Genomic DNA, 16,181 nt, shown 5'->3' on the forward strand with positions numbered 1-16,181 from the left:
GTGAGCTCCACACAAAACAAAGGATGTTTACATCCTGCCTACATTTAGGTATGTTGGAGGGTCTGTTATGCTGTGGGCCAAGGACTGGGTTTGCAAATTAACCTGTGGCTAGCAAAGCTACACGAAAAATAGCAATTACTTTGTTTCTATCATGTAACATGGTTTACTGTGCTGCTCTTCATTAAATAAACTTAAATTGAATTGAGCCTGTTGTAGTTCATGGCCTCATTGACCAGTGATACGCCAGGACAGAAGAAATAAATAGTCATTTGTTTGAAAATGAGTCGTTGATTGGTTGTCCAGCAGAATGATGATCTAAAACATGAGGCCAACTCAACAGATGGATAACCAGACACAAAACCAAGCTTCTTAAATGACCATCCTACACCCCAGTCCTAAATCCATTAGAAAAACCTGAGGATGAGCTCAGAGTTGGAGGATAAGAGAAAATCCAAGACTCTAAACCATCTTGAGCGATTGTGCAAAGAGGATTGATTAAAGCATCCTAACTCTGTGACTCCAACTTTGCTAAATGTCATAAGAGAAGATGAGGTGTTTTCCTGTTGGTTGGAAAGATCCCAGCAAATGTATACAATGTTATTATTATTTTTTTTGGTTTGTGATGATGCTCCTGCAAAAAGAGATGAAGTTGAATTTACTGTTGCTCATGTTTAAACATCTTTTTTATAAGCTCTACTTCATCAAGATCCACAGAGGTTCCTAAACCTTACAGGCAAATAAATCCTGGAAAGGGCCTGGGTGCCACTTTGAGCAGCAGATTAATCGCCTGAATTAAAACATCTTGCAGACAAAGAAACTAACATGTTCAAGCAGGTGAAAGTGCTTTATAAAAATCACAATTCCACTCCTCAGTTTATTAAATAATTTGAGCACAAAATAACTTTCACTGTTAAGAGTTGACAGGGGGAATATCTATAGCAATAAAACAACCAACTCTGGTAAATATTACAATCTGTGTCAATCTCAGCAGTAACGCCATCTTTAATCACAAGCCATCTGAAGGCAAAATTATAGATCTGCTCCTTCTGGCAGGTGTTTATGTGAGCTAGGTGAGCAAATCCAGCAAATCCATCTGCAGTCCAGTGAAGCCAAAGGACCTGGTGCTAGGGGAAAATGCAGCTTTGTGACTCTGTGTGGCCTCCTATTTTATGCTGAAATACATAAGCCACCTATAATTCTATTACAGCTGATAATATAAAAAGGCCATTTCATTTACCACAAAACCTTGACTCTGAGGTTATCTCCTTGGCTGCAGACAACGACTATAAAGAAATCTGCAACAATAAAAATAACTGAAGTTCTACATAACAACAAATATAAAAGAAGAGTAATAAAGCAAACAATAGCATGATTGAATAAATCATTGTATGTTAAAACTAACCTACAGAAAATGATTACAGCCAGTCACTCTGGGTAGTTGTCATTAAGCATGTTATTTTGTGAATCCTGCGCTCTAACTCACTAATTAACAGTAACTTCTTTGTAGTTACACAGATGCTGCTTAAAATCCAGAGCTTATTATCAACTTTAAATTAGAAGCAACATTGTCATGTGAAACAATAATGAACTTAATTTGTGAATTTTTAATGCTGCGATGAAGCTCTATAAATAATTCCAACAGCCGGGAAAAAAAACAAAAACAAAAAGCGGTTGAACCTTTGAGGATGAAAAGAAAAACTGGAAAACAGAAGGTTGCAACATGGAAGTGGGACTAAATTTAACCGGATACCACCACCACCACGGGGTTCCAGTTTGCAAAGCAGAAATGACAACTTGTGTGCCAGATCATTTCATTTGTTATGAGACTCCTGTGGGGAGAAGCCTCTGGAAATTATAGAAATGACTGGCTTATGTTGACAAAGCGCAACAATTAATGGCATCTCTTTCTGCTTAATTTGCCTTATTTACAGTTAAATAACCTTCTGCAGTGTAAATATAGACACATGATGGAGCACATGACTGATATTTTTTATCTGCACAATAATCAAGCATGCAGACTAATTGTGTGTGACATTGGATTTCAACAAACTACATGTATTCAAAAACAACTGACCTCAGGCTAAACTAGCAGGTACTCAAGGAAAATTAAAGAGCTCAAAGCAGAGGCCATAAAAATGAAATCAGGTGGCTTCACTGTGCAGTTGTAAATGTTGCTTCTCCGGTTGTACTGAAGCCTAATGGTACCTCAGTCGATGCCGGTTCGGCCCTGGATCTGGATAATGTGGCGGCGAAATAAATGTGGCAATGAAACATCTTTGTAAAATGATAAAGATGTGGTCATAAAACTTGACGGCCATCATAAGTCCAAGTAAATGTTCAAAATAGGTGGGCACTATTTGAGATCTTATAAAAAATTCAGTAAGTCAAACATTAGTAACCCCTTATTTTATAGTCAACCTGCAGGGGGTTGGACATAATAAATGAGACACCTCGCTCCTGTGTTTTACGGTTCAATGAAACATTTATGCAACAAATATTACCTTTGTGCACTTTTCTGATGGTAAAACACATGGAAGTTTAAAGAGAAATTTTACGTCTTGAAATTACCAACAGGTTTTGTTGTTCATTTTGAAGATCAATTTTTTTCTTCCCAAAGTTTCCTGCATTTTTTTCAGCACATCTCAACAGTGTGACCAAACCTGTCACAGGTGCTAACACAGGTGTCAGTCACCTCCTGGTCAGGCAATCACAGAGTCCTGGAAGCTGGCATTGGCCTGCAGGGATTCAGAAACCTCTGACTGATCTGGAATTCAGCAGCTCTCAAAGCATCAAGCTGCTGCATGTCACTCTGTCTCCAAGCTCCACAAACTATTGGTTTATTTGTGCTGCACATCAACAGCAGTGCACAGAAATCTCTCAGTATATCTTTAGACTCTCTAACCAAAGAGAAAAACTTTCTTCTAATATTTTAAAATGATCTTGTGCTTCAAATTATCTTTAATCTTCAGTTTCCACCAATTAGAATTTCAGATTAGGCTCCAGAACATCTTGGCAGACTTTTAGATTTGCCACAAAAAAAGCAAAGAATAAAGAAATTAGAGCCAGTTTAAAAGCCTTTAGGCAGCACATTTCAGTATTCCTTTCATCCAGTGTTGGATTTTACACCTTTTTAAACCTATCTTGGTGTCTAATTAACACATGGCAGTGTTGAATTCATTAGGCCCGACAACCTTTTCATTCAGCTGAGTGTTTGAAATGATCAGGAAATCTGAGTTCACTACATGAGTCAGGCAAATTAGATTTGAAATCCACACAAAGGTCCCCATCCATTTCCCATAATCTGGTCATCTCACCAGAGGCGTTGCCGTGACAGCCAGCTTAATACAGTTACAGCAGTTTTACTGTCTGGAGCACCTCTTGCTCTTGTCATGTTAATCATTGGGAGAAGCTAATTGCTACCAAGAAGCATCTTCACTTGATGCAGTGATGTTGCCATGTTCATGAATACAGAGCAGTGGTGCAAGGCCCTCCGGATGAGAACATCTGCCAAACACCATCACTAGAAATGTAATTACAAGCTTTGCAATGATACTGAACTTTATTTCAGAGCTCTGATGTCGGACATGTAGGCGTCTCTTTGCATTTCTGCATAATTTTTCAAATCGGTTAAGGCTCCTTATGCATGTTTCCCTCTTTTACATAAAGCAGATGTACTAATTCTGAAAATCTGTGTGCTTTCCCTCGTGTTTAGATGTAATCAAACCATCACTGATTTGCTATAATTACAAAAGTCAATTGCCGGTGCTTAAATGAGTGTAAAAGGCAAATAAAATATATTTGTGTGGCGCATTTTCGATAGACAAAGCTATCTAAGAGGCTTTGCAATTAAAGTCAAAGACAAAAATGTAAAGGAAATTGCATTTAAAAACATAAATCATCTATTCAAAAATGTTCAAATGTATTTTAAAAATAAATAGATTTTATTTTTTAAAATAAAAAAACCTCATCAGTTCATTTTGAAAATGAAATGATGAGGTAATTGTTGACTTTTATATGGAAGCTGCAGAAGACAGAAATGTTTTTAGTCCTGATTCAAAGGAGATGACACGTCTAAGATTTTTAGAGATTCTGTTACTGCTAATTAATTCATAGTGTAAGGCCCAACACTATTAAGTGCCTTACTAGATCAATTATATGTTTAAATGTATTCTTTACAGAGAAGTAGTCTGGGAAATAATATAAATTTGCAATGATTCAAACTGAAAATAAAAGTATGAAGAACTTTCTCTGCATCCTATTTAGACAGGAATTTTTGTATTCCAGCATTTTCATTTCGTCTCAGTCTATCACAGAGCCTATGTTTGTTTGTATTTTCCATAGTATTTTGTCTAACTGATTGCTGATCTCCAGCATTGCCTTTTAGAGCCCAAAACAATACATGATAATACAAAAGCTCCATAAATTTAATATAACAGGGACATTTAGATATTGAAATAAAGTGGGGTAAGAATGGAGCCTTGAGGAACCCCACATGTAATCTGTTGCTCAGATTCATAACTAGAAAATGTCACAAAGTGTCAGTGTATAAAATAAAATCTAAATCAATGTAGCACAGTTCCAGTCGATGCTTCTCACTGTGATCTAGCAACAAAAGGCCGAGTAATTCAAGTATTTTCAGAGACGGTGACATGCAGAAAGGACAGAATAAAACATGCACTATAATAATTCACCTACCTGTGTCTAAAGTCTTTATTTCTATGACAGGATGCAGTGGAAGCAACAGAAAAAGAGGAAAGAGAATAAAGACAATGAAACATTTTAGTTGGAAATTTTCTGTTAGTATTTATATGGCTATCTTTTGCCATTTCTTTGATTTATGGATGTCTGACTCTCCAGTAGATTTTTATTATTTAAGTTTAAACTTTACACGATTTGTGAGATCTCAACAAGACGTATGTAAAATGGGCAATCAAGAGCTTGGTGAAGAAAGTAAGAAAGTCAAAGTCGTCCCCTTGAAGAATCAACACAGCCAGCAGAGAAGGTCACATGCAATGACAGTCTGTTTGGCAGACGGCGCAGAGGTGGAGTTATTACCCACAGAGAGGGAAACATGTCCTCCTGTGTTCATGAAGCACCATCCGGTATTACCACTGCTATTCTCAATTTGACCGCTCATATTGAAATATTGATTCAGCCATTTGCTACATTGACCACTGAAGCCAGAATATAAACACAGGCTTAAAGCGAGCACTGACTAAAGGAGGTTCAGGATGTTTCCATTTGTACAAGGTGGCATGACTGAAACTAAGTGCATGTTTGCTCTAAAACGATCAATTTCTGACACAACATTCTCTGTAAAACTGTTGGACTTTTTCTACAGTGTGACACAAAGAGATTTGGCTGTTTTTTTTAATTTAATTTAACAAAGCTAACATGAGTTCTTAGCCTCTTGATCTTGTAAAAGAGCTGCTTGGAGATGTAAACCATTATTCGTCTGGTAAAGTGTTGCTGAGCATGCAAGTTGGTTTATAGCGGCGCCCTGATTTTCATCCAACCGCTACATCATTTCCAACATCCGTTATGTAGAGGCGGATGCCTGTGCAGGTGCATTAGCAGGTTTCCAGGGTGGATTAGCATGTTCGCCTTCCAATTCAGATTTGCTCTAAACATTCACCCTTTTAATCCTGATATTAACTCTCATAATCAGTGAACAGACAGACAGCCAACAGTGCAGTGACCTCCATCATTTTAAGGCGATTTTCATGTTATTTTTGTCATGTATGCGTCTCGCAGAGGGTGAAGGCCCAATGTACATTTAATCAACATCTGCCACTTTAAAATAAGCCAACTGGCCGAATCAGAGTCATTGCAGAGAGAAGCCAACTTGGCATGAGGACGTAAATCATCCCAATTACACGCTGAAGACAGGATGTCTTTCCTAATTATGGAGATGGATGGGGAAAAGATTTCAAATTTCTATGAGAACTGGAAAGATGTGTGTGAGTTAAAGTCTGCCCACCGTGCCATTTTAGTTTTCCCTCACTATGCTGAGCTCTACTCAGCAATGACAAGAGAGATACTTGATTACATCATAATTTAAGGGTCAGCGAAAGTGCATTGTGTAATTTTCCCCCCTTTTCATTGTCTATCATGTTCACAAAACATTCATAAATATACAACAACAATAAACATGTTTGAGGCAGATTGGTTGGTTTTGTTTATTTCATTACATTTCTTCTATGTCTGATATAAAAGTTAGTTTAGTGAATTTAATTTATTGATTATTATTTAGCTAAATAGTTTAGCTAAATGTCATGTTTAGCTAATGTTGCATTTTATAACTGGATAAATATTTAGACATTTAACTAAATATTTAATAAATGTGAAGCTTTACAACTGATAATTATCAGCTAAGTTTTTAACTTTCTGTTTTGTTACACCTCAATATTCATACATTTGATTAAATGTTTAGCTGTAGATAGTTTGTTTCTATGTATGCATGTATAACCTTTGAGACTATAACTTTACATATGCTGTATCATTTTTCTCCTACCTGAGCTCCATGATGCTTGTCACGTTCCCAGATGGGTAGATGCGGCGGATGAAGTTGAAATCACCGACGTAAAGGCTTCCATCGATGCCCCAGGCCAGAGCAACTGGCGCCAGCAGCTTGTTGCCCTGAGCTTGCCCGTTACAGCTGGGACATGAGATGCTCCTGCGTCGTCCGTTCCCCATCACCGTGGAAATCACTGGGGGCTGGAGAGAGATGAACTGGTTCTCGCCGCTGCCCTTATAAAGGATTCCTGGGAAACAGCACAGCAGTTATTCACAGATGTGAAAGCATGGCTGTCGTTTGTTATTGGCACGACATAACTGGACTCATTATTCAGTTATCAAACCAGAGGATATGATGATGAGAAAAGACGGACTAAATGGACTGAATGGCAGGACTTTTGTTTATAACAAGAAAAGGCGAAACAAATTGTATGGTTTAAGGTTTCAGTTCTAGTAATGAAACTGTATTCTTGGTGCATTTGGTACAAAAATACAAGGATGGATTTGCATGACCATACAAATCCAACAACCCACTGACAGCTGAAGACAATAATTTTTATGTGTTTTTGGTCCCCAGCATTCTACTCATGGATATAGTCCCTTTTAATGTTCCTATAACTTTTCACTTAGGTTTTAGTGATAGACCAGGACAGAGGCAAATAAGACACATCTGTCTGTCCATCTGTCCATTCCTGTTAGGAATTAGACCTGGTGCCAAGAAGCTCATTTGCATGATATACATGTCAAACGTCTTTTAAAAAGCACATAAAAATTTAAAGTCTGTTTTTCCATGTACACATGCAAACACAAATCTCTATTTTGGTCTGAATTTTTATAAATACATCATTTTTAGTGATATTAAATGGAGCTTTTAGATAAACGGCCATTTGTTTTTCTAGATATTCGGCTTTGTGTCGACTAAGGCCCAGATTTCCCTCATTTTGATCAATTGTGTCATGATCTCTTTCAGACATTACCCAGAATTCATGACTACATCTCTTTTCATCACTGCAAACACTGCACCAATCTGCCTATTAATCTCAACCATTCATAAACCAGAAACAGAGTTTCTTAAACTATTGAATATAACAATACACAATTCTCTACAAATTTACCAATAAAATATTAAATACACCTTCAGCTTGTATTACCATTTTACCCCTAAATAGTATCAGGGAAATTAATGCAGTGTTTGTGTCCTTGGTGTTCCTGAGACAAATTATTAAAATGGAAAGAAACAAAATACAGCAGTTCTGTCTGAGAACTGCTATATTTTTTGTATCTGAGAATACTTTTTAAACCTTAAGGTTTGGTGTCACCTTTTTATTGGGATGTTTATCGTAGTTACTGGCTGGATGTCTGTAAAAAATCTAGGAAAATATGACATTTACATCATTCAGGCTTCAAATGGGGGGTTTTAATTCTCCCTCAGTATTTAGCTTGACTCCCTCTTGAGAACAGTTTTTTTTTCTATTGCAGGTGAGACACTGGCTACTCACCACTAATCCACATAACCTCTTGCTCAGACAATAATGTGATTTAAATAGCTCAGGGACCGGAGGCTGCACAGGCAGCATGCTGACCATCAGCATGGCAGAGCCGCGGCCCCGCCCCAGCGGATTCCTGAAAACCCTCCATGAAGCTGAATCATATTTTATATGAAATGATGTTCTTCTAACTTGACAGGGAAAGCGCTTCCCCCAAGTCACAGAGAGGCAGTAAACATAAACACGGAGATGTGGACACCGTCTTAATGACGGCCCATACGTCACGCTGAGGACTCACTAAACGTGGTGAGTCATAACAGATTAATATTTTAACAAGGGGCTGATATAACAGGCTTTCTTCAGAGCAGGGCGGGGTGGGAGTATGGTGGGACATTCTTCAAAGTGGGAAAAAACACATCAAAGGGAAGAAGTGCATGCTTGGAGCACTTAATTATTCACATCCAGCAACTTGTGTGATTTCACTCTGCCTCTGTCCTAATTAGTGGATCTATGACGCCACCAACGGCCACATAATGCTGTACTCCCACGGAGCCACACCGTGAGCCACTGCAACCCTCAATATATGTGAAATTAAGTGTGCAGCTTGTCCCTCCTCTGATTAGTTCCTCTCATTGATTTAGCTGATTGAAGGGCAAATTCAAATGAAGACGCAGACCAGTGAGACTCCTGACGATCTGACCAATTCGTCTTCTGTACCCGACAGCATTATACATGAGCCTCTAACCAAGACAAATAGGTCCAGGACGAGGCTCTCCGCGCAGCGCCTGGAAACGTGTGACCTTGGGACTTTAATTGAACTGTGATCCATTTGTCGGCACATTGAAAAGAACACACACAGCGCGATGAAAACACTCGGTGAGCTGAAAGGTTGAGGGTGAGCCCAGGAAAAAATGAACACATCAGAAGTGACAAATAAGCTGTATAATTTGATCTGAATTTTAATGTCTGTTTGCGTAATGACTTCTTAACATTCACGTGGAAGACAGCAATGTTGCTAATATGCAGGATGCAGCTGGGTGTGTAGGACATGGATGAGTGTCAACGTTGCAGCCGTCTCACAGTTTGGCAGACGTTCAGCTTAAAAGAATTAAAAAAAGAAGGATGCTGAAGTCGTCCTGGCAAGTCAGTCCCGTTCTTTCCATTTACACTTCCATCACAGTTTACTGTACACACAAGTCTTCCCATAGGCTATTAGACAGTGTAATGGAATAGATTAAATACTGCTATCAATCACCAGCAACCCCCCACCATTACACCCACACTTACTATTGACACTGTACTCTTTTACTTTGATTTTTCTCTCAGACACAATGTCTTCTGCCAGCTTAGTGTGAGAGAGCAGATTAAGGTTCAGCTTCCCTCCCTCAAGGACACTTTGGCCATGACACATTACGGCTGATGATTGTTGTGAGGATCAAGCTTGCGATGTCTCAGCTGGAGAGCTCCACTGATGGGAATTTGGCTTGTGACTATCCAAAGCTCCAGGCTGTAGGAGGTGGTGTTAGTGGGGGGGGGGGCTCCTACGGTGTCTCCACTAAAAAGGGGTTTTGGATTCCACAAACATGCATCCAGAACTATTTTGCACTTCTAAGTCTGGATGAGAACTCAGAGAACTGTGATATGATTTCCCAAAAGCGAGATTCGGTAAAACAATTTATTCACAAAGTCCTGCACAGGCTGCAGCAAAGTCCCCCAACAGATTCTGCGGGAGAGAAGTCAAAGAACAAGCATGGCAGCTGAATGGATCAGCCGCTCGGGACGTGTCTGCTCATCGATTAGAAATATGAACGGCTTCAAAATCTGGGGAGAAGTTACTTGCTCAGAGACGATGGATGGCTTCTCTCCTGTGGTGAATATACAGAACCAGAGAGTCTCACCGGTATGGAAACCTCAAAGATAACACAGACTTACAATACGATGCTCTTCAGAAAACCATTTCAAACACAGGAAAACAAGATGTCACTGGTTACGATTAAAACAGAGAGCAACAGCTGTCACCACGGCTGATCTAATTATTTAGTATATTACTTATTGCAGTAGATAATACCTGGGTTTCTAAACATCTACATGAAAAATAGAAAGAAAGACAAAAGAAGAAAATGAGTTTCAATACAAGGACTGAAGAAAAATTGAAAAGAAAAAAAGGACACAAAGAAAGAAAGACAAAACAGGAAAGAACAAAGAAAATAAAGAAGAGATACAACCCAAAGAGGGTAAGGGAAAAGGACACAAGGAAAAAAGAAAACCAGGAAAGATGAAAGGAAATAAGGAAAGAAAGGGAACCAAAAAGGGAAAGATGCAAAGAAGCCAGGCAGTAAGGAAGGTCAAATGATAGGGAATAAAATCCTAATCTGCTTTTCAACATTTTATCAGAGCTTAAAAATACTAAAATCAGATTCGCACTGAGGTGTCTCCTTTTTTTAATATTAAAACATTGGCAACCGCACTGGTGACATCGTTTTAGTTTCCACTCAGTCATTATAATTTGCAACTGGTAATATTTGCAAACAGTCAGATTCGTCTTTCACTTAAGGTAAAGAAAGGTCTGGCCGTCTTCTTTCAGCCAGCTGACCGGCAGTGGGGCTTCCTCTGGCATCTCGTTAAAAGAACTTTAAATTGCAGGAAGAGTTTAACGGATCATTTTGGCCATTATTTTTAGGTTGCTTGTTATCGGTAGTGGCCGTATGTCTAACTCAGGCGCAGCTAAACCTGCAGCTACTCAGAGACTCAAACAATGACAGAAAGACAGTCAAACAGTCCAAATATAACTGTCTATAAAACTGATGGTGAAAGAGACATTGAGGAGGCCTGAAGGCCATGAAAATAGAAAACCAGAAGAGGATTCATTACATGAATTATTGAGCAAGGGCCAAGATGTCATCTGCACAAACTCTGCCTGCTGCCTCCATATAGGAATCATAATTCCTGAGTGCGCTGCCCAACACGAATCCATTCCTACCTGGGAGACATTACACCAGGTAATAATTTGTTTGATAAAAGGCTAATTTGAATCATGTGGGGGGAAATAAAAAAACGTCTTTCATGTTGACATCACAGCTTCTGAGATGATTAATGGCGCCGGCGCAAGGCCGAGCCTCCATATGTGATAAAAAACTGGAGCGCCCTGAGCAATGTCACCTTGGTGACACGCGGCGAGCACAGAGAGTGGTAGCGGACGAAAGGGAGTGTGTCTTAATTGGACCCTGTCCTTCTTTGTTCCTCTTTGCTGTCTTTCTTCAACGTGCCACCCGGAGCCCCGCTGATCCTGTGTGAGGCTAACGGCAGGCAGCAGACCTCTGATTCCTTAAAATGCAGCATGTGTGTGAGCCATACAGTGCTTACTCTCACAAATACAGCCTTTCTGAACCCTGGCTGTGTCCAATAAGTATCGGCTATGTTACCCAAGATAGAGACAAGGTGCAGATTGAGGGGAAAGCATATCCACTTGTAACGAAGAAACGAGGGGCAGGAGGACACGACTACAGTGCAGACACCAGCAATTTGCCTTATCTGGTTTGACAGGCTGTGGAGTCGAGTCGGGGGGAGAGGAGCTTCTGCTCAGGCCTTACGCCACAAACGATGAGAGGAAAAACTTCTCAGATGTTCCAAGTGGAGCAAATATGAAGCAGGAATCACAACAAAGCGAGATAGCAAATGTTTGGAGATAAACTGCAGTGCACCGGCAGGACCACCGCTTGCTCACATGTCTGGTAAGGACATTAGTCAAGCCGAGGAGCATTAAAGAATCAATACCCGAGCAGCAACGAAGGCAAACAGTGATATTTGGATTCATCTTCTTGTCGACTGAGAATATCGAGCTGAATTTCCCTCCCAAACTCAGTAAATTCCTAAAAGCCTGATTCCTGACTGAATCCTTCACTGTGGAATGAAAGATTGCAAGAAAACAAATTTGGATGCATTAAAAACAAACAAAAAAGCCCACTAAAACCTTTCCACACACACACACACACACACACTGAAGGGCAGATTATTTTTGGACTGTGAGGAAACCGGAGTAGAACATGTAAACTCGAACCGCAACGTTTTTGCTGCAAGGCAACAGTGGCACCAACTATGCCAACATGTTGCCCCTGAGCGCAAATTAAAACCTTTAATTATTCATATTCTGGGATATTTAATGTTAATTTACAAAATACATTTATTACGGACAGGAAATGAGATAAGAAAAGAGCAATGCATAAGATGTGTTATTTTAAAAAATGCATATGTGTACTTATTTTTAACTAAAATATCAAAAAATATTAAAACTGTATTAGAAACGTCTTTATTTGTAAGATAGTAATAAAAACCGTCCTGCTGCTGAAAAGCATTTCACAGGTTCCCACTCATATTTTGAGAACATATCTTTCTGAGTGTGGAGACTTTCATTGCCATCATCCTAAAATTTAACTTGTTTCATCCAGTTTATACTGGTGAAAATTAATACCACTTTCACTCAAACATTTGTGGAAACAATAAAAGATTAATTTAAAACTAAATCTACCAGGAAGTTCAGCTGCAGTTTGGCACAATTTTTATAGAAGAGACTTCATGATCTATTTATTTATGCTTTCTGTTGTGTGTGGTTTTAATTTCCATTTTATATTTATTGTTTTGGTCATTTTGTTAATTTATTTTAGATATTTGAAATATCTGCAGCTCCAGTGCTAAGTGTTTTTACAAAATTAAAGTTTATTGATCTTTGAGATGATGAACTGGTATTGCTAAGCCATTATCATATTACTTGCACATGGTCTCAGACAATAATTTGATCATTTATCACATTAATATCTGGGACAATTTATAATCCAGTAAAGTCATGGAATACTTAATTAGACATATTTTTCTCAACATCTTACTGATCTAGATCTATTTTACAATGAATAATTTTCGGTTTTTCTGTAGAAAAAGTAGCATATACCCGGATTTATTATAAATGGATTTATTTTGCCTTTATTTACCCAGATGACTCAAAGAGAACCAATTCTAATTGATTTCAGATTTGTATCTGTAAAAACCACAAATAATCATTTAGCCCTTTTCCACCTGCTTCGCAATTTATGTTGGTGAATCAATTAAAATCTCAATACATTGAGGGTACTTCTGCAGAGAGCTGCACAAACTGTCACAAACAGCTGAGATTATTTCAGACTGCTGTCTAGCAGTGAAGATAGGATGGTGAACTTTTCATAAACTGTCTTGCCAAAGTTCTGGATAAAAAAACATCCAGTCCTACCAAGCGTGCTGTGTTGGCTGGAGCTGACAGGACTGCAGACTGAAACTATTCTGCACCGATATTAAGCCCCTGTCAAACAGAGGTAGTAATTTAGACAGAAAGCCACAAGACTGCTGAACTATTTTTGTTCATTTTAAATTTAGACAGACTTTGCAGTGATTTTTTTTCATAACGGGACAAGTGAAAAATGTGAGGATATGGAGCCTTGGGGAGACTGCAACATTTAGTGCACAGGAAACGCTCCGCGCCATCTGGTCTGTGCTTTATTTCTGTAATCACTGCTCCCATGTACAACAACAAGCCCTCAGCATGACGGTTCTTAAAGCAGGGCGACGTTTGGTTTTCTGACATCTTCCGACGCAGTACGGCTCAATCTAATAAAGGATGCAGCAAAGTATTTGCATATCACATGCTGCAGCTATCTGTTGATCATGAATGCAACTCACAACAACTCCAACTGAGACGCCGCCGCCGTGAAGGCTTTGGAGGTGGTGCGCTCTACTTTGAGACGGCTCGGATGAAACAAGGATGCACCACCAGAACACGAGCTACAAGCATATTCTTGTTTTCTTTCACTCACTTCACAAACTTTGGGTTCTGAATGGCTTGACAGATCGGGTTTGGAGATGAGCTTGGAATTCTGTTCTTTTGTTGCTTGACAAGATGCAGGACAAAGTAGAAGAAACGGTCTCTCTTCTCTACAATCCTATCTGATAAAAACACATTTTTCTTTATTCTCTGCAACATTATGCATGTAGTACAGATGTTTAGCATTAAAGGATGAACAGGAGTGTAGCTGTTAATACTCTTGAGAAGATTTAAAAATAAAACTACACTGAGGGAATATGCAACATAAACATGCCGCCTTACATCCAGAGCTCCTCTAGGTGTTGAAATATCAACTCACAAAAATTATTTTAGCATTTTCTACCTAAACTTTGTCGAATCTTGCCTAAATGAAATAAGTAAGAGGCAGATTTATAGTTGTGTGTCTGGAGGCTGCAGAGGATTTGTAAGGAGCCTCTCTAGAGCCAGTGAGCACATCCTCTTAAACCGACTCTACATCACAGCTGAGGGAAACTCCTCAGGGTCTTTAAGAACTAAGACTGCTTGTTTATTTTAAACTTTAGTCATCAGCAAACATTTTTTAAGTACTCAAAATATTTATCTGCAGCATCCGTGGTGTGCGGTGCAGGTCATGGCCTGTAGGAACCTTTAGCAGCATCTAGGAGCCGAGCAGAAGGAAGAACACCTCGTACTTTAAACAGCTTTAACTGTGAGACACGTTCACTGTATCCCAACAGCTTCTGGAGGCTAAAAGCTTTAATGAAGAACGACATCCATCTTTGTTCTTTGAAGAAAATTCGTTCAAAGACGCAGCTCTGCAAAGAGCAGTAAATCAGAAAAGTATAATATTCCTACGCTGAATTACACTTAAAGTGTGTGACAACGAAAAGCGAGAACACAACCCTACGTAGCCGAGAACCTCATGTTTCACTTTTCCATTCTACCTGATCGAAGGTGTCGGTAAATACAGACACCTCATGCTCCAAAGAAGGAACTAATCTAAGGAGTTAATACAAACAGGTCAAATCTAAGCGTTTATTAACGGACTGTTACATTTAACTCAACTAAATACTGACTTAAATGAAGAAATATCTTAATGCTGCTTTAGGCCAACCTACTGTACATCCTAACTCTTTGTAAATGTATACATTTTTTCAATAGAACAGGTTAAAATAATGACGTTTTATGAGTATGAAACTGAGCCATCTGTTATGTTACCTTTTCTTCTGAGCTTGAGTCAATTCCAGGTTTGGTACCAAGCTTGACAGCCAATGATGAATTTAAATATTTTTTATATAATTTAATCATAGCCTAGTGTAAAATGATACACTAAGGTGACATACATAGTTTTGAAAGACAAATATAGAGTTTAATTTCTAAAAGTGGTAGTGTCTTTAAAACAATAAAAAAGTCAGCGAAACATGTGTGGAAAAGTTCTGAACTTCTGTATTATTGGTACCGATTGGTCTCATTGAAAAACACAGGACTCCTTGTCAAAAGGTCAGGATTTTATGGTTGGAAAATTACACTTTTAGGATTCATTTTACACGGTATTTAGTCTCGGCTTAAAATGATCCACATTTTGACTTCAAAAAACATTTATATTTGAATTAAGTATCTGTCTAATTTAGCTTAACTTTAGTGGAACCATTTTGTTGAGACGTATTTTCAACCAGCTCCCAGTTTTAGTCTGTAAGGCTGACAATCCATCCAGTTTTAATAAAGCTAACTTCAGTTACCCTGAACTACGTCTGTGGTTATGTTCCAGTGAGTCTGTGATTAACGTCGTCCTTCTTGGAAAAGTCACTGAATGAGTAGTAATCCTAAATCAGCTACTGCTCTCATTAACTCTGTGTACTCAATTTTTCTTTCCTGTAGAAACTACTCTTGGACTAGTGCTTCTGTCTTTTCTATGTACCTTCTCTATCCTGTCTAATCCCCAGCTGATGAAGGCAGATCGACGTTCATACTTGACCTGGTTCTGTTGGAGGTTTCCTCTGATAAAGACAAGTCATTCTTTTAACACATACTAGCTCAGTATGAGGGGTTGCTGCAAAGTCAGTGACTCAATAAATCTGAGCTCCTTTTCCCCATCATATGTGTATAAAGTCAAACCCAATGTTATTCTTACCCTTTCAGATTAAAATTTCAATTTACTTTCATTGAACCAAGAAGTTTGTTTCTGCTAGGAAAAGATGAAGCCATCTCACAAAAGATAAGACAACTTAAAAGAAAGATCTGCTTTATTTGCGGCTCGGGGTTAGAGAGGAATGAATGAATAAAGAAATTTAAAATAACATTTTTTGAAAATAACAAGCAATTACAATGAATTATGAGTTGGCAAAAAAAGTCTG

At 38.7% G+C, this 16,181-nt stretch overlaps 1 protein-coding gene across 7 annotated transcripts in view; it reads right to left on the reverse strand.

Annotated features, from left to right (window-relative positions):
* Positions 1 to 16,181, reverse strand: part of LOC102218607 (teneurin-3) — a 188,605-nt gene that overhangs the window by 26,572 nt on the left and 145,852 nt on the right. For 5 of the 7 annotated variants that reach the window (XM_023328547.1, XM_023328552.1, XM_023328550.1 and 2 more), the window contains 2 exons: positions 6,515 to 6,764; positions 4,696 to 4,716 (listed from right to left, as the gene is read on the reverse strand). In XM_023328547.1, coding sequence (XP_023184315.1) covers positions 4,696 to 4,716; positions 6,515 to 6,764 — 271 coding nt within the window. The remainder of the gene's footprint in view (positions 1 to 4,695; positions 4,717 to 6,514; positions 6,765 to 16,181) is intronic. The other 2 variants (XM_023328551.1, XM_023328548.1) reach the window with 1 other exon arrangement.

This window comes from Xiphophorus maculatus, chromosome 23 (genome assembly GCF_002775205.1).
Source record: "Xiphophorus maculatus strain JP 163 A chromosome 23, X_maculatus-5.0-male, whole genome shotgun sequence".
NCBI classification, from domain to species: Eukaryota; Metazoa; Chordata; class Actinopteri; order Cyprinodontiformes; family Poeciliidae; genus Xiphophorus; species Xiphophorus maculatus.